The sequence below is a fragment of the Mugil cephalus genome, chromosome 10 (genome assembly GCF_022458985.1).
Source record: "Mugil cephalus isolate CIBA_MC_2020 chromosome 10, CIBA_Mcephalus_1.1, whole genome shotgun sequence".
NCBI lineage: Eukaryota > Metazoa > Chordata > Actinopteri > Mugiliformes > Mugilidae > Mugil > Mugil cephalus.
In genome coordinates this window covers 25422435-25441515 of record NC_061779.1, presented here as the reverse complement: position 1 = coordinate 25441515, position 19081 = coordinate 25422435, and the positions used below count along the sequence as shown (strand labels likewise).

Genomic DNA, 19081 nt, shown 5'->3' with positions numbered 1-19081 from the left:
AACAGCAGTGACAAAGAGCTCCATCTTTCCCCCGATGGATGGAGGCTTAAAAGCAGAACGAGTCAATCAAGCTGAGTTCAGCAGGTGGCTCTTCCTGCTGTTTCAGGCCTCCAGAGATCATTTTCATTAAACAGTGCAGCCTGAGCTCCGCAATCATAAACCAGGAGAGAACTGAGGTTTGAATTTCACTCTTGTCAGCACCTGATGCGGAAACATGGTGTCCGAACAAATATTGTAATTTACCTGGAGTACTGACATAGTTTATTTATTTATTTATTATAGATTTTTCAGTTTCAGTAATGGTAAATCCCAGTAATACAGTACTGTAATGATTTTTAGACTATACTTTTATTCAGTGTTCATTTGTGCCTCACATTAGAAATGCATATTCATGTCCTACTCCTGTCATGGAATAAGTCAGACCTCACCACAAAACATCACATTAGGACCTCACTAATGCACTGGTGCACTAGTAGGTGTATTCACCATATGTGATTATGGCCCCCATAATGTTTAGGACAAACACAAACATAAGTCTTGTATAAATGTTTTTTTTTTTTTTTTTGTTTTTTTATGCTGCTGATTCCTTACACTTGCTGATATGTACACCGCTGAATGTAGCACCTTGTTTCCACTTATCTCTACAAGGGAGATGGAGAGTTAAACGTCAGTGCGACCAGTAGATCCACAATAGCCACAATTATGGGAATTCCACCCGGAATCACCTTCAATGTTTTACTTAGCCATCCATCCCACCAACTGCTACTTTGTTGCTCTATGAAAACATCACTAGAAAACAATGTCACAGTGAAATCTAAAACTGTCTGTAAGGTGCTGCAGTAGTTAGCACTGTAGCCTCAAAACACCTGCAGGCTGACTGGGGCCTTTAGGTGTTTGCATGTTCTCCCTGTGTCTTCCAGTGGTCTGGCTTTCTCCCCCATTCCATGTTTGGTTAATTTGTCGATTCTAAATTGGCCATGGGTGTGCTTTCTATAACCTAATGTCTGACCCTATGCAAATTATGGTCTATAATTATACTCAAATATTTTATGATAAGATGGTAAATATGGTAAATGTATAGTGCTTTTCTACCTTTTGGTAGTGTGCTGATCTGGGCTCCGGCACATTGTGTTCAGACCTTGCATTAACATGTGTCTCCAAATGCATCTCTAGATCCAATCTCTCATTTATAATGGTGTGCTTCGTTTTCTGAATGAATGAGGCAAAAGAGCCCCTCTGCTGAGTATAGGCTTTAATGCAACTCAGAACACATCATGTTCACACCAACCCAGACACCTCCAAATGTGGTCAGAGATCAGATCTCTCATATGCGATCTCAGTCAGTGCGTTTACATGCAGAGTTTAATCGAGCTATGCTCAAAATTCGACTTTCTGACTACAGTCCTTGTCCCAGTTTACATGCAGCGCAAGAAAATCAAATAACTGTTCTCCCCTCCACACTATGTGCAATACGTGTCTTTTTAGAAGGATAATACCACGTTAATATGGCCCAATTTCCGGTTGACCTATTACATGATATAATAAATAAAGGCATTTCAAACAACAACCAGACAGATAATAGTACATTTTTTAATCTTGTACGTAACGTTCGTGCTACTTTTGGTGCAGGTAAGATCCGCGCTAACCCTCAGACGGCTCCATTTCTCTTCTTCTCCTTCTGCGACCGGCTTTCTTGGATGTTTTTGTTCCGGGGTCACACGCCAACGCAGCGGTTGTGGAGCATGCGCACACGCATTATCTGACTGAAAACTCTGATTCAATCGCATTATCTGGGTGTCTCAATTGGATAATGAGAACTCCGATTTTAATCGGAGTAACATGTTTACATGCACTTAAATTCTCCAGTTATAGTCCGATTAAGGCAATAATTCGTTTTTTTACGTGCAAGTAAACACACTCAGTGTGTCCTGGCTGTGTTCACACCTGTTTTTTACGTGATCATATCATCCAGATCGGATCTTATTGCAAGGTCTGATCAGGCCATACGCCATATCTACCACTTCTTTACACCTCAGTGGCAACTACTAAGAGCAGCTATGGGGTCTAACCCTATGTACACCTACTGAGACAGCCCTGCACAATGATAATGGATGGACGAAGAAAGCTATGGATCCTTATAATCTACTTGCATAGTTAGTAGGATTGTGTTTAGAGACTAGCCTACCTGGCTAGTGTTCCCAAGTGAGAGTTAAGTTGTGAATACAAGACAAAAAGAACCTTGCAGCAAATCCTGTTAAATTAAAATTAAGTTAAAATAAATTCTATAATATATGGAGAACAATCAAATTGGCATATCTCTGACCACGTTTTGCTCATGTCCTGTGGGGAGACACTGCCAGCCACACTTCTGTTTAGTGGTGTCTAATGAGTGATACAGCTCCACTGGCCTGCTAGAGGAGTTACAGTAAACTCAGAGGGTGATTTATGGAGGCAGCAGGTCAGTGAAGGTTCAACAGACTCAGCAGTGATTGAGCAGAGGAGCTTGAGAGTCTCTTTGAAATGCAAATATTCCACCCACCCAAGGGCAGCTCCACACATTCACATAACACTTAACATCACACAAGATCCTCGCTCCACTTTCTGTCACCTTGCAGCTTGACCGAGAAGAACTCTGCTCGTTCATTGAGACATGACACAGAACTGACAAATGGAGACAAAATTCGCATTCTAGGGTCTGTAGTCTGATCCCATTTCCATTAATAACGGTTAACTGTCATATCTACAATGTAAGCCAACTGCTGTGTTAATGTTAAAAACATAATGTTAAAAGAAATATCAGTTGCAGGGAGAATTTCATGGAGCCATAACTTAACAGGACTCACATTCACTCAACGGACAAATACACAAAAAATATTTTAATTCTTTCTTTTTTTCCAGTTAAGGTTAGGGCTAAGTTAAAAGCTTCAAAAAAGCAAATTGAATTTATATAAATTAAGATTTTTTTTTAAATATATTTTATTGGTTTTATTTCCTTAACAAAGCCCTTGGGGAAAATAATACATTAACATCACTTCAATTTCACTTCAGTTGCAGTATTCACTGAATCATTGTTATATGTGGTGCAAATCAATTTATCTAATGGTGTGTTATATATTTTAAATTTCCCTTTCCCCTGAAATATAATCTGTTGAAAATACTTTTTATGTAGCCTTTTTTCATACAGTGTTAACATTATCATTAATGTGTATTCACATTAGAAAAGGCCTTAGTGATAACATAAAACACATGGGAACACAGGGGTATACAGGCAGTGATAATTTAAGTTGTGATAATAAGTTCGGGAGCCAGAGAGAAGGGTGTTTCCTGATCATCTTAAATCACATCATGTTAGACCTGTTGGTCTCCATTGTCAGGCTTATCTCCTGTGAATTTCCCTGCCTGCTTATTGACAAAGGCAGCTAGATACACTCGCACTTCATTATGGAGAGCAGTGACATCAGCAGGTTGGTGGGTTACCAGGATACCTGGAGAGAGGCCTGGCCATCCAATTAAACACAAAAAGAAAAAGAAGAAGAAGAGGAGGGGGCTCCAGATCAGCTCAAAGACATATGTTTCCAGACAGAGCTGTTGCTGCTGCTGCTGTTGTTGCTGCTGCTGCTGTTTGAGACAGGCTGCTGGCGCATACTGAGAAACAACCTCAGCCGACTTCACGCTCACACACGGTGAGTAGATTCATTAAACTGTGGCGATGCTTTTGATGATTTTTGATTGTGTATGTTTTGAAATACACTGAAATATGTTGAACCTTCCTGACATGAATGTGTGTTTCTAAGACAAGTGTTTGTGCAACCAGGCAAAATGTGGGACACAGATGAAGTAATGACTTTATTAAGTGGCGGTTTGGCTGGATAACAAATTGGAAGCAGAAAAAAAAATAAATAAAATTTTTTTTCCCAAACTGATGGTTATAAAATCTAATTCAAACAGATCAAATTTCTTTGCATATTAAATTAATCATTAACAATGTATGAATATGTATGGGAGCACAAGGAAGCACTTTTGACATGACAGATGTATTTTTTTTTCAAGATTTTTTGACTGATTAAATAATGATAATGGAAAAAATACATATTAGACTGCATTTTTTTTCAGTTCAAATTACTGCTGTTCATAATTTGCCCACTGTTTTAGAAAGAGAAGTGAACTGAACACAACACTGAAACCCAGGACTAAACAGCAGACAGGTCTATGTCCATATTACAATTCATTTTTTAAAGGATAGTTTAAATTTAAACATTCTCCTAATTTACTTGTGTGTGTGTGTGTGTGTGTGTGTGTGCGTGTGTGTGTACATATATTCTGTTGTGGCTTGTTATCTATTTTACAGGCCTAATTAGATATTTGATTATTGTGCCTGGCTTGAGACGGTATCAAGAACTGAAGGGTGGGTCAGCGCTTGTTGACTGTAACGGATTTAGCTCAGATTGTATTATTTGGAACTGACCATATGAAAAGGACCGATCCAACCTCTGTATTAGACCATGGATTCGTAATCGAACGCGTTTACAATATTGGGATTTTATCCACTGTGTCTATCCCTGCAGGAGATGTGTATCGCGTATAATTTACCGTCAGTCGTGGAGTTTTACAAAAATGACGCACTTAATTCAGATCACATGTAATTTGACTTTTTATTTATTATTATTATTTTTTTTTCTTCAAAATTAAGTGTCATATTCCCTGTCAGACTAAGTTCGGGGTATAAAGTTGCCACTGTTTGTTTGGAGTTTGAGTGTGGTTTGAGTCCGCGCGGCAGGGGGTCGGGCTCGCGCTCTGCCTCACAGTGGTGATGCTGCTGCTGGTTGGTAGCCAGCCAGCCAGCTAGTCACCAAAGCTCCGTTTACATGGTCACATTTGAGGCGTTTGGCATCGTTGAATCGCGCTGTGTGACAGCCGAGGAACGCAATGTGCTGCCGTACATGTTGCCTTTTAATGTAATAAGATGCAGGGCTACTCGAACGTCAAACAGCGGCTTCTTACGTATAGCCGTCCGCGGATAGCTCGCTAACGTTCCGGCTAACGGAACTACTGGTGACAGTAGTTCATTAACTGCTTCAGCCGACATGTTAGTTTGGTCGGGTGTGTATGCCCTAGGTTTTTTTGTAACCTCACGTCTACTCTGGAAATAACCAACGGTTAGAGACTCCACCGGCTGAAAACATGACTCAGTGAGCTAGCGAGCTGGTTGGCTAACCAGGTTAGCCTACTGTTAACGGCTAGCTTAGCTGGGGATGCTATTATTGGTGTCACTCCGGCAGCTGAAGGGGTGTCTGTCCAATGGAGCTGAAGAGCTGCTCGGCTTGCAAAAGATGACTGGCCGCCTGAGCCGTGTGCCTCTCTCAGCAGGAGGCGGAATATGGAATCCGAGGACAAGTGGAACAAAGACCCGAGTGCACATAAACTTCTGGACCAAAAGGTGCTTTGCAAGCAAAATGGAAGGATTGGTAAGACTGATGCGTTTTAATCTTTTCCTGTTCAAATTCTGTTCCGTCCCCCTTGGGCCACGTGTACGGTTTGTTAAATGAATTGCAAAGGTGACCTCTCATCTACAGGTATAGTGAGAACTCTTCACAGCCTGTTGAAAACCCAGAACACGCTCCAAATTCAGTCCATCACCCGTTCAGAATGTGCTGGTAGGTGAAGTCCACCTCTAACTATCTTGTCTCCAGTGATATGTGCATAATGAATCTAATGGTTTCAAAAGACAGCCTTTAGATAGATGTTTTATTTGTCCTCCACAGAAAAAAATGTTTGCACAGCTCACTTACAGCCCCAAGAATACAACGCATCATTTCACAAAACATACACATGCTACATGTACCCTCACATAACATCAAGGCAACAATTTCACCATCATATACACGCCACCACACATATCCAACTAACAGTACAGTCCCTTTTTATTGGTTTGTTCAGTTGTGCTATTGCATTCAGAATGAAACTTTACCTCAGACCTGTAATGTATGAATAAAAGTCCTGTCGGATTAGTTCCAGCTTGTACGTTTTTATTGAAGTCCCAAAGTTCACCGTCATTGCCATTGTCAATGTTTTCTGAAAGCCATCCAGTTAAATAAAGTCGTTTTATCCAATCCCTAAATGAGTTCAATGTGAAATCCATAAAACTACTTTATTAACTTTAACAACTTAAGAGCTCTTGATGACTAGTTAGTCATCTAAAACCCACATATATTAAGCTGTTTGTAAATGCATAATAAAAATATGAGAATACACAGATGAGGCCTAAAAGGGATGACCCGATAAAGTTTTTTGGTTCTGATCTGATACCGATCATTTAATATTTTGTATGGGCCAATCTGAGTACTGATCTGATCTTAAAGAAATAAAATTTCCTCCCCTGGAGATTCATAAATCCTTTTCTTATTCTTCTAGCTTTGACGCTAGGCAGCAAAGAGAAAGAAGACGATCTGACATTACAAGGATGTGGTTTTGGTGTACAGCAGGCCTAAAATAAATAACTACAATAGGTGGAGCTTGGCTGAATCCCAATCTCCTGATTCCAATTGGGACATCCCTAAATGCCACAGTAGCAAGTTTTGTTCAACAACAAAAACCAGTGCAGACTTCTTAAGAACAAATTGTTTCCCCCAAAGAAACTAGGCTGAAATACTGACTGTAAAAATGAAAGCTGATTCCTCATTGTGTGCATTGAACCTCCATCCAGAGGAGAAACAATGTTCTCTTGTTGGTTGTTTTATCTCAGACATGTCCCCCTATGTGCCTCAGGTTCCTGTCCAAATCTAATGATGAGTAGAAGTGAGCACGCTGATGTGAGGCCCATCCCTGTGGCCCTCACCCCCCAGCTCCCTCCCAGAGCCCACCGGCCCCTCTGTGTGTCGGTCTCCTCCGACAGCAGTGGACGCTTCAAGGCTCTGGAGACACAGGAGTGGAAGAACAACCTCAAAGCTCAGGTATATCCACAAACACAGAAACAACTGCTGTGCCCTTAGGTCAGTAGTACACCTGAACAAAACAAGCAACTGCTAAACAAATACATCTATGTTCAAGAAAAGGTCGGCAGTCCTGTCATTTATTGTCTTCACTGCTAAAGTGACCTTTTACGGTCATGAAACTGCCAAGGTGGAAAGTTATATGGATGAATTTTATAATACAGTATTAACATTAGTATGTGTTTGTGCCCTGATAATTTACTCTTCTTATTCAAAGTAAATACTAATTACCTGTCCTCTTTATGAATTCTTTATGACTTCTAAAACGAAGACAAAAAGTTTCACCATACTCTGTCAACTTGACATCATTAAATGATTAGACCTTGATCGCTCTGTAAAAAGTGCTGTGCGATTCGTTGGATGCATGACAAGTGTGTTTGCTTTTTATTGCAGATGGAGCAGGCTCATAGTGCAGGAGCCGCCAGTAGCACTGGTTCTCTGGAGCGAGCATCTCTGTTCTGGGCCTCGGCTTCCACCACAGCGTCCAGCTCAAGTCTCTCCAGTCCAGTGGAGATCCTAAACAAGAGCAAATCCTCCAGTCGCTTCTCCCTCTTCTCTCCACCCTGGAACAGTAGTTCTGAGTCTGACTCAAACCCACCGTCCCGCTCAGGCTCCAAGAAGTTGCGTAACTACAGTAGAAGAGCTGCCACAGGTCCAGCTGGAGCCAGGGGCCCTGATACACCCGAGTCCAAACCCAGCGGCCCTGAACACTTCCAGTACTCTGAGCCTGTTATCTCCAAGGTGACGGATTATATCTTTGTTGGCAACCTGAATGCAGCATACAATGGGCGCACACTGTGCCGCAACAACATTGACAGTATCATCGACATGAGCAATGTGCCAGGAGAACCGGGTCCCACCCTCAGCCTCATACCCTGCACCTGCTCCCGTGGGACCCGGCACAGCTGGTCTCGCCTTAAGGTGGACATCGGAGATGTGCCAGATGCTCTGGGCGATGGCCCGGCTTTAAAGCAGCGATGCTTTGAGGACATCAATGAGTGCATCAATGCCTCCATGGAGAAAAGGAAGCGAGTCTTGGTCCACTGTCGGGACGGATTCTCTCTGGCACCGACGTGTATTATCCAGTATCTCATGGTGAAGCAGAACATGAGGCTGATTGCTGCATATGAGCTACTGAGGGCTAAGTACCCAGTAAACATCAGAGAATGCCACCAAAACGTGCTTGTGAGCTTGGAGAGAGCATTGAGGCCTGGTGGCAACATTGACCCAGAGTGCTTCAAACAAGCCATCTCACGCAAAGTGGCATGGACCTGACTCCGTTTCACATCGTAGACTGATCAGCTGGATATTGTTGTTCCTCCTTAAGTTCAGTGGTTGTAAAAGTTATACATTTGATGTATTTTCTCTTCAGACCTGTAAATGTGACCTGGCTGTGATTCCTCCTCCATTCTTCCTAAACAGGAAACGCAATAGACTTCACGGTTATGTATACAGCTTCTTGATGTAATGTAATAGTGTTGGCCGTATAGTTGATATAATCCTGCTTCAGTTCTGTGCCATGCTGTTGTGTCGGTGTTCAATATCAGGGGAATTTCTTTACGAGTGATCTCAGGAGATTATTGATGTCATACAAGTACAGGATGGGAAAATTATTCATTCGATTAATGTGCGGCCTCATTCGCACCTGGAACAACAATGCATCTTAGAGAGCTGTGTATGTATAGGGTTTGGCAACTTGTCCATGAATGAGTTGTAAGACCAGTGGCAGTTTAGATTTTTCACCAGGCCAATGTATGATACTAAATGTGAGTTGACAATCTACTTGAAGTTAGCACGTTCAAATTAGAAATGAAATATGACACCTGAAAATGTTTCCCAGTTGTTGAAGTCTTTTCACAGGCAAAACATTTGAGAGTGTGGTTTTATTTGCCTGGTGAAACTCGGTTTTCTGCCTATGTGTCATATCTATGCCATAGGTGCGTACCCTACATTGTAGTCTATGCCTTAAGCGTAACGTAGGCTTCTGCACTAAAGTGTTGCAGAGGCTCTGCTTGTGATGCTCACCCCTTCGCGGACAGTGCACGGACCTCACAGCATCGCTGATGTGCACCTCCCCAGAAATCTAACGACTTGCTGCGGCATTACATAGTGCAAGAGCTGTGATTGGTCCACTTAGTAGTCAAGTGTTTCTGCTTTAGAATTTCTGGCTGCTTCTCCATCTCTGCAATTTTCGAATTGATTGATTTGGATCAATAATGAATCAGAAAGATTAACTGAGGACGTCTGTAGATACAGAAACTTGTGTTTGTCAAAAGTTTCAGCTGCCGTTGTTGAAATTGAAGCAGGAAGTAGAAACCAAAATGAACCTGACTGGTAAAAAAGACACAGCGTCATCTAGTGTTTGGGTAGAATTGTGCACAGACGCATATTTGCGACTTAAGTCACCGTGAGCAGTGATTGGTGCAGATTGCATTGTCTTGACCATATCTGTTACTTGCCAAACGGACGTACAAAATTCTCCCCTCTTCCTCAGTCTTTTCAGTGGTTGTACACCCAAAATCATGATGCTTTCAGGAAAAGATTTCATGAGCTGCTCAATTGCAGACACGACACAAAGAAATTTAACATGGCCTGCCTGCACTACATTTCTGCATCATTATACGTTGTGTTACATTGTTACGTTGTGTTACAGCTCCGTACCATTGCTAGTTATCAAACAGCCTAAACCCTCCTCTCTGGCTTCATGGTTGCTGAGCCTGATTGCTGTTAAAACAGAAATTTCCCTTCCCCCAGAAACTAGAATCAAAATGTAGTGAGAAGTCTCAACACAAGCCGTCAGTCCAGATGCATTGAAGGTGTATTTCTAAACTGCCATTGACCTGACAATAGGTAAAGTTTGTGGTCATTTGTTTGGAAGGTTGTTCTTTTTTTCTTTTTCTTTTTTTCTTTTTTTTAAATGTATATTATGATGGTAGAATGTTTGCCTGGATGCAGTAGTCATAATCTTTGTGCAATAAGGACTTTGCTTTGGAATACTTTGAGACCAAGTTGCAACTCCACTGCACATCCTAAGATCGGAGGTCTTACATGCTATTAGTCACCGAGGGATCGATCACCACTGACTGGATTAATCTGCTTCTATCGCAAGAAGGAACTTTGCACATGGACATACGTTTTAAATCTAACTTACTTCTCTTTCATGTGACCTTTTCATGCATTCTTTGTTTGTGTGTATTTTCCAAGGTCATACTTAATGGGAGACGAATGGCCCAAGCTGTCCTCTGTGAGGAAGACTGTACCCCCATGTTAAGCCACAGCTTGTCTGGTTAAGTGTCTTGGGTAGTGCTCAGACTGTGGCTCTGTGAATTTAAACTTCAGTGTATGCTGTGAAGTTGTGCATCTCTTATCAGTATTAGTGTATCAGTGCCACTGCTATTCAGGGTTTACACAGCAAGAGATGATTTTGCACTACTCACAGGTTGCCCAATTTCAGAAAGTTTTTATTTTATTTTATTTTTTTAATTTAAAATTATCATTGATGATATTTCACACTTACATTGAGAAATGACTGTTGTCGATGTTTTTTACAGTCACCGTTGTTAATGTGCTCATTGAAATAGCCATGCTAAGGCAATGGTCCAGTTAAAATAATAGAAGTCTTGGTCTCTACACGATTTTCTGACAACAGATTTGTTTTGTGCAACAGTTCAGGAATCAAAATATCTGCGTGCAATTAGGACCTACAACCAGGCAGAGCCCACTATGAAGAGTCTATTGTGCTCTGATGATGTACATGTCTGCACTGCTGTTGCTCTTCTGTCCCTCACCACCCTAATAATTTGATAGGCCTAGCAGATCTTTGTTGAAGTATAATCCATTCCAAACACACATCAGAGATTTTTTTTCTCAGATTGATAATCAGTGAATCCATTGTCTTCGTATGAATGATTTTTATTAACAAAGCAGATCAAGACAAGACGTGAGAGCCATGCTACTAATGGAACCCAATAATCCCAATGAGATGAACCCTGCATGACTCTAGATATGTGAAATGCTGTTTCTGTCCTGCTTGTAAGTTTAGCCTCATCTGTTTATGTTGTAACTACATCTAAGTTCAGATCTGGACCACAGTGGGCAAGTTTTTGGGCCTGGCCCAGTCACAGTCACAATAATCACACACATATTTAGTGAACTTGAAGGGCAACCTGTGAATAACACCTTGCATATTTCCTTTTTACATTTTTATTTTGATAGTTCTTAAGTTCCTGGGCATCCTCTGTGAGAATCAGTTGTACAGCACAGTTGTGACATTAACCCTGGCACAGTTCTGTGGTCATGTCAGTGGTGTGATAGGAGTGGAAGCTAAAGAGTATGGTGCCTTCATTTAGAGTCGTCTTGTGACCGTATGGTGACATTTGCACACTTTGTATGACTTTAACCTCTTGATATGTTGTAAAACGCTAAATATTTTGGGTGTTCTTATTTTCAGCAAAAAAAAGGTATGGACATAACATTTGTGTCAAGTGGTCCTTGCTGTGATATATTTGCTAGTAAATAGTGTACAGTACCGATGTTGTTCATTAAGGTGGTGCTGGGATTGAAGATGATGATACATGAGGCGGCCAATGTTTTAATGCACATATTAGGCACTCTAGTACACAAAGATTCTGCAGATTTGATTTATTCCTTGTTGCATATGCTTCTCGTTGACACCATATCAGACTGAATATGTTTTCTAACTCGTTCTCTCAGGTGATTCCTCAGTGGCCCAGAATGTTCTCAATGAATACGATGTTCAGAAATGTGAAGCAATGTATTTCTCATGTCATGTTTACTGAGTCAAATTTAATTTGTACTGTTGAAATATTAAAGTAACCAGTGGACTTAACAGTTGTCATAGAGTTGACCTGCCATATTTTTCTGTATAAAGCGTCTGGAGTCTGGAAAGGCAGAATATTACTTTTGACTAAGGGCTTTGAGAAGTATCCAGACCTGATGGAGGGGTTCATTAGATGTGATGGAAGCATGAGTGAATAGTTAGAGTTTTGTCTGAGCCACATTTCTATCAATCAGGTTTTGCTGTAAAAAAAACAAAACAAAACAAAACAAACAAACAAAAAAAAAGAACAGATTTGACCACAAATGCAATGTCATCTAACTTTTCCAAGATCTTTTCTTTTAGGGATAGATTGTTGACCCTTCTTGGAATGACACAGTGGGTAAAATAAATATTGAACACATTGCAATTTTTCATAGTTCACATATTTCTAAAGGTGCTATTGACATGAAATTTTCACCAGGTGTTGGTAACAACCCAATAAATCCATACATAGAAAGAAACTAAAACAAATAAGTTCAGAAATTAAGTTATGTGTAATAATGTGAAATGACACAGGGAAAAAGTATTGAACACGCTTAGTGATTTTTAATACTTTGTACAAAAGCCTTTGTTGGTAATGACAGCTTCAAGATGTCTCCTGTATGGAGAGTCACATGTCGCTCCGGAAGTGAAAAGAACTTCATTTGACCACAAACCGGCCACAACCAGGTGCCCCTCACAAGATTTCTGACAGAGGGGTGAAAAGATTTATCAGAAGATTATCTGCTAGAATGGCCCAGCCAATCACCTGACTTGAATCCAATTGAAAATCTATGGAAAGAACTAAAAATCAGAGATCATAGAAGAGGCCCACAGAACCTTAAAGATTTAAAGACTGTGTGGAAGAATGGACCAAAATCACACCTGAGCAATGCAACTAGTTTCTCCAGACAGGAGGCGTCTTGAAACTGTCATTACCAACAAAGGCTTTTGTACAAAGTATTAAATATCAGTAAGTGTGTTCAATACTTTTTCCCTGTGTCATTTCACATTATTACACATAACTTAATTTCTGAACTTATTTGTTTTGGTTATTTGTTACCAACACCTGGTGAAAATTTCATGTCAATAGCACCTTTAGAAATATGGTAACTATGAAAAATTGTCATGTGTTCAATACTTATTTTACCCAGTGTATATGTTCTGTTAACAGCATCATCCATTTAGCGTGCTTTGAATGACTGTCTTGAAACTCCACTCTGCCCTCCCACCTGTTGTCTCCACAACTTTCATCACTTCTGCTCCCTGGTCTCTCCTTAGTAAACTGAAAAAACTGCCTTGCACTCCAACCCTGTTCCCCTCTGAGACTTTACCAGTGTTAGAATAATCTTGTGTTTCTTGAGTCACCCCTTATATATTACATACTTACAGGCTGTGGAGCAACTTCCTTTTCGGGGTATGATAGGAATCAGACCATCAGTGAAAACAATCGCACAAGAGGTTAATTAACTGACGGGGAGGAGGCTTTAGGAGGTCAAGGGAATGTCAGATATAATATTTCAGATGCAGCTGAGCCCATTGGTCAGTTAGAAAATTGACTTCCATAAAGAGAAAGATGGGATATCCTTTGCCTTTGGGGAATGCAATATATACCAAATTATAATGCCAGAAACTGTGGCTACTCCAATCTGTCGCTCCTTTCTGCTTCCATCTCCTGAATAAACGGTGAGAATTCTCCTTCTTTCCTCGTATACAAACTTTTTTCTGATGTTGTTGTGCAGTTACCATGGGTGTTGAAACTATGATGTGGTAAAAGAAACCAGCTCATTAGGCTACAATGTTGATTGCGGGTAGTTTTAGTGCTGAAGCTGTCAGTGCTGCAGGTGTGAAGTGCAGTGTGATGAGGTGTGTTGATGTAAATGGACTCTAGTGTTGGAGAGTGATATTCCTGGTGTTTATCACTGTGCTGTCACAAATTTGATGCATCAGAAATAATGCAGATATGGTCTGACTACCTGCATTTCTAAAAGCAAGCCTCAATTATAATATGTGTGATACCAGTAGTATAACATTGCAATATATCCAAAGCAACATGTCGATCTATTTTGTGTTAGGACTAGGTAAGAGACAAATTTAGTTAATTTTTTGTTCTAAAGGAATCCAGAGTTTTGGGTGTTTAAGTGCTAACTGACAACAGACTGACCTCATTGTGGTTTGGGATCTTGGGTGTTCCTTATGTCCTTTAAGGTACATACATATTAAGTGTTCAGATCCTTTACACCGCCATCTGCTACAAAACTGACAACAAAACCATTGGAAGCAAAAGCGAGTGCCGACCACACTTGGTATAGTATTGACTGTTAAAGCTGCAGTCAGCAAACGAACAGCTCATAATGACTGGTTTAACTAAAGCTTCAGTCATAAAGTTTAAATGTGGTAATCTAACGCATAGAAAAAATACGTAGCACTTTCAATAAAACACAAAAGCACCATTCTAAGTCGTGGCTGAGATTTCCTTATGCTGATGATACTGTTGTTCATGGTTCATGGTAGCAAACGTCATCTGGGTTATTCCTCTTATTGTGATGTAGTCAAATAAGAATAATCAGTATAATTGAAATGACAATATGCCATACAAAGGATTTGTAATAGTAACTCTAAATCATGTAAACATAATGCTCCCATTTGCTTCATTGTTAAGACCATAAATCTCAATCTCAACTGTTTCCTTGCTGTTCTGGATTTCTCCTGTGAAATGTAGTTGTGTTAATCTGAAACGTGTCATTTACTGTTAAAGGATCCATCAATAGTATTGTGTTTCTTTTTGAGATTCATATTTAACAAAAGTCAGTTTGAGGTTCGTACTGGTTTTAGCTGGGTGCTTTTTGCTTGGATGCAGTGATTGTTGATCTGGATTGTTCTGCTCGGCCTCTATTTTCAGAAAAGATAGATAATGTCTTGGTTATGTCTGAGATGTTTGCAGCAACAGGGGAGGTATCAGATGTTTCCTGGTAATCTTCCTGAAGACAGAGCCCCTATAACAGGGGATCCCAGGGTCAATAACTCGACCCCGGATTCTTGTCCCAATTTAGACTACAGGCTTTTCCTTGAGGGGACCATTGATGCCGGAGTCAGTGTCGTGTTTCTTCTAAGTGGTTGTTATTTCCATAGGATCAGACAGAGGCATTCTGAGTCTGTTCTTCAGCTTGACCCCAAACTCAGCCGCTGTTCTCTGTTTGTGTTGACAGCTTTTCTGTGTTTCTGAGATCAATGCCTATTTAATAACCTGTTATCTGTCTGCAGGGTTTTGAAGCATAATAACAGACAAGATGTCAGAGTAAGTCATTTTGAGTCATCAAACACTTAGAGAACTACTGTAAAAAAGAAAAACAAAATCCCATTCAATGTTCCTAAGTTTTCCATTGACAAATTGCTGTTATCCTAAACCCTTCAGGAAAAAGATGTCTTCAAGTCGCAAGCATCAACTTAAGGTAAAAGATTCTTTTCAGTGTGTTAAACAAAACAACAAATCAAAAATCAGAGGATGGATGAATTCATTTTATTTGGCAGAGTTTGATGCTGTCCATCGCCAAAGGTTTACTGGAGGAGGAGGAGAGGGAGCGAGAGGTAGAGAGGACTAGGTACATGGATGAGAACTGTCCTTCTCTGTCTATGCCCAGGAGCATGCAGGAACTGCAGGTACTTCATAAACCAACACCAACATGCAAGTGCTGAAGATGAACATATGCATATTTTGTGTCTGTGCTTCCGTTTGTTCAATCTCAAGTAAAATAATAAAGTCTCTCCCACTGCTACCGCAAGGAGTTAACTAGCAACGGTCACGGTTTAAGTAGAATTTGCGATGGAAAAAGGCTCGCCCTAACTTAAAAATCAACAGCTTACTGAATCAGGTTTTTAGGTGACTCTCTTCCTTGTCATGTCCCTCTCCCCCCTGCCCCACCAATCTGGAAACTCGGTAGGTTAACTTGAACATCACTAATTGGCCAATCAGACAATCTGACGCATGCCCATACCATTTAGGCACAAGACTGTGGTGCATTCAGGAACCATGTTGTACATAGGACATTCCACACACTTAATGAATCTTCCCAAATTCCAGTAGTCCTCTATGTAATTTCTACATTTTGCACTTCAGCAAATTAATGGTGCAGGCCTGATAAGATCCTCAGGCGGACTGGTTTTGGCCTGCAGACCATAAGTTCAACACCCCTGCTCTAGAGGGTTACTGGGCGCAGAGTCTATACCAGCTGTTGACAGTCTATTAATGGAATAACACACATGATGTCACATTAATGTTTTACCCTTCCAAACTTGTGAGTAATGGGTTAAAACCTGCACAAATTAAGGTCTGACGGTTATTTTATTCCAAATTAAATGTGCTGATGCAAAGCACAGTGAATATACATTTCAATATGACTCATAAAGCCTGTCTTAAATAGAATACACTATTTGTGTACACATGGTTTTACCACAAGTGCTTGTATTTGTGTTCAGGAGCTGTGCAGGGAAATCCACCACAAAATCGACGTGATCGACGAGGAACGATACGACTTGGAGATGAAAGTCATCAAAACAAACAAGGAGGTATGTTGTAACTGCAGCAGAACCTTGAGTGGGTTCATCATTATGAGCTCAGGCTGTGTTACGAGGTTAGGGTAAGGGATGCTGAAGCCATTTGCAGTGAACTCACATGATGGTCTCCACGCTTCTCTTTTACAGATTGATGACCTGAAAATTAAAGTTCAGGACCTGATGGGAAAGTTCAAGAAGCCTGTCCTGAGGAAAGTACGCATGTCCGCTGACGCCATGCTCAAAGCTCTGCTGGGCTCCAAACACACAGTCAACCTGGACCTGAGGGCCAACCTGAAGCAGGTCAAGAAGGAGGTGAAAGAGGAGGTGAGGAACTGGCGAGACCCTCTCATGCACGTATTACAACTTTGCTTGTATCTGTCCTGACTGCAGAGGCTGCGGAGACGACTGTTCATCTTCATGCTTCAGCAGGCTGGGAGAGTTCTGATGAAATGTAAAATGTGGCCATGAGTTAATGCTCATGAGCTGGTCCTCCTGTAGTTCTGGGACGCTGCTGACTGACCAATATTCACACACAGGGCTCCCTGATAAGTGGAATTTGAAAATATTGCCATGACATTACTATAGATTTTACTTAGGAACACTTACTCATGCTATCTTTGGGTCTGTCCCTTAAAAGATTAAAGATGATAGTTTAATGATTATCTGTCAAACTGATACTCATGAATGACATAATCTCCATCCACACTGTCATACAAATCTGACACCAACAACTCTTCAAAACCACCAGTCAAAAGAAAGTAAAAAATAAAATAAGATTAAAATGAAATAAAAGTGTCATAAAATATTCATGTGTGAGGACTTTCTTAATATAGTGTGTGGGAGTAGGAGACATAGGATAAATCTGATTCCATTATCTCCCAGTAGGTAGAGCAGGTTGCCCATGAACCAGAGGGTTAGCAGTTCAATCCCCAGTAAATGCCACATGCTGAAGTGTCCTGATAAGACCAGCTACTGTTTATTTGACAGATTACGTCTCCTAAGCTCTCATTCACTGCCACCGTTCATGACACCACCTGACCCAGGCTCTGTTTTTGGATGTCTTGGTGTTTCAGGAACTGCGAGATGTTGGTGACTGGCGCAAAAACATTGAAGACAAATCCGGCATGGATGGGAGGAAGAAGATGTTTGAGGCTGAGGCTTAAGAATCAGTGCCTACTGTGCTTGGTTCATTTTGTCATAGTTTGGACTGGTTTCGTCTCCTGCTTAGACAGCACACATTCATTTTTTTAGCCACCATCAAAGCTGTAGAGACTTCAACAGAATAAACAAGCAACACCTGCTGAACAAGGTCTTTTGTCTTGGAATTATGGGTTTTAAAAAGTGACAGTAAACAAGTAAAAAGGTGTCTAGCATTGTAGCTCAACAGTGTGAAATCAGTTCTTAGTGAACACAAGAGAGAGACAATTTCAGATCTTGCCAGCTGAACCTGCTCCTTAATGTACTGATAAGGTAAAAAAACAGCATTTGTCAGTAACAAATGTTGGACAAAGACAACCACAAAACCCTTTAAACCTATGGAGACCCTACAGTGTACCAGTATACTGTATCTACCCTATGCCACATTTGACTAGATTGGATGTGGGGTAGCACACACACGTCTTTACCCGAGGTAAATTAATTTTAAATTAAATTCAAATTGATCATGCTGGTGGCACAATGCAATGGATGCATCAGTTGTGTATCACACTACAAAACTAAACTTTAACATTAGAAAATGTTTTTTTGTTTTTTTAATGCATGCTGTGGTCCACAGTTGATGTTTATCATGGTGGCTTTGTGAGTCTTAAGTTTCCTTTTTTTAAACATGTGAAACTCTCAGTATGGTTTAAATCAAGTAACTGACTTGACCAGGCAGAGACCTTTCAGTTGACCCGGCTGATAAAAGCTGTGGTTGATGGGCAGTGTTTTTGGGATCAAGTTGCTTGGTGGAATTCCGGCGATGTGTGTGTACACCTCTGAAATGATCGTGCTGGTATTTTTGACCTCCATCAAGTGACTGGTGAAAACATCATGTTTCACTGTGCATTTAGCTAGCCTGGCTTAACCAGACTCAGTTCTTATCTGATAATGAGTCTGGTAGCATGCCACTTTAATTTCATTATGGGGGATGATAAAGTGAAACAAATGTGACTTCATGCAGTTGGTCCTACAGCCAGTCAGAGCCATTCAGTTGTAAACAAAATCAACTCCTTTGCATTCAGATGAAAGATTGCTTTTACATAAAGATGGCTGGTGGAACTGCTCCTAAAACTGATGTTAAGATTCCCATTACAGATTAATACATCATCTTAATAGTTAACTACAAATGCACATGAACTTCGAGATATCTTTTGTGTGCCCCCTATTGCTTAATAACAGCAGCTCGCGAGATGTGCAGACTCTAAAAGTTCAATAACCCATGTTATCTCACCATGATCTGACAGTGCTCCAAAGAGCCGGGAACTTTTGTCTTCCCCAGTCTGCAAATCGTCCACATAGGTTTAATGAGGTCTGGTGGCTTTGGAGGATAGTCAGCTCTCTTTAGTTCTTCTTTGGCCTTCAAGTAGTGGTTCAAAGCTTTGAGGTGTGTTTGGAGTGTGTCTGATTCCCTCTCCACAAAGATGCACATGGATGGGTGGAGCAGGTCACAAAAGAATGAAGGGCTTCTTCTTTGTCAAGGTGCAGGTGCTACTCCAACTGTTCAGTATTTCCATCACAA

General features: G+C 40.8%; 2 protein-coding genes across 2 annotated transcripts; both read left to right on the top strand.

Annotated features, from left to right (window-relative positions):
* Positions 1–4770: 4770 nt before the first annotated feature.
* On the top strand, positions 4771–11838 carry LOC125015451. The gene is made up of 4 exons (XM_047597340.1): positions 4771–5465; positions 5574–5654; positions 6766–6950; positions 7383–11838. The coding sequence occupies exons 1-4, from the start codon at positions 5378–5380 to the stop codon at positions 8262–8264; spliced, it is 1236 nt and encodes a 411-aa protein (XP_047453296.1). The 5' UTR covers positions 4771–5377; the 3' UTR covers positions 8265–11838.
* Positions 11839–13397: 1559 nt separating this feature from the next.
* Positions 13398–17672, top strand: LOC125015265 (troponin I, fast skeletal muscle-like). Its single transcript, XM_047596981.1, has 7 exons — positions 13398–13494; positions 15073–15106; positions 15224–15260; positions 15340–15468; positions 16285–16374; positions 16510–16686; positions 17436–17672. Exons 2-7 carry the CDS (start codon positions 15099–15101, stop codon positions 17523–17525), a joined length of 531 nt encoding a protein of 176 aa, XP_047452937.1. The 5' UTR covers positions 13398–13494; positions 15073–15098; the 3' UTR covers positions 17526–17672.
* The last annotated feature ends 1409 nt before the right edge of the window (positions 17673–19081 follow it).

Excerpts from the sequence above, each read along its gene's own strand:
- LOC125015451 (XM_047597340.1), top strand. The coding sequence starts at position 5,378 with ATGGAATCCGAGGACAAGTGGAACAAAGACCCGAGTGCACATAAACTT. Across the intron at positions 5,466-5,573 it reads CAAGCAAAATGGAAGGATTG|GTATAGTGAGAACTCTTCAC; the intron begins GTAAGACTGATG and ends TCTCATCTACAG. Across the intron at positions 5,655-6,765 it reads CACCCGTTCAGAATGTGCTG|GTTCCTGTCCAAATCTAATG; the intron begins GTAGGTGAAGTC and ends TATGTGCCTCAG.
- LOC125015265 (XM_047596981.1), top strand. Across the intron at positions 15,261-15,339 it reads GTCGCAAGCATCAACTTAAG|AGTTTGATGCTGTCCATCGC; the intron begins GTAAAAGATTCT and ends TTTATTTGGCAG. Across the intron at positions 16,375-16,509 it reads TCATCAAAACAAACAAGGAG|ATTGATGACCTGAAAATTAA; the intron begins GTATGTTGTAAC and ends TCTCTTTTACAG.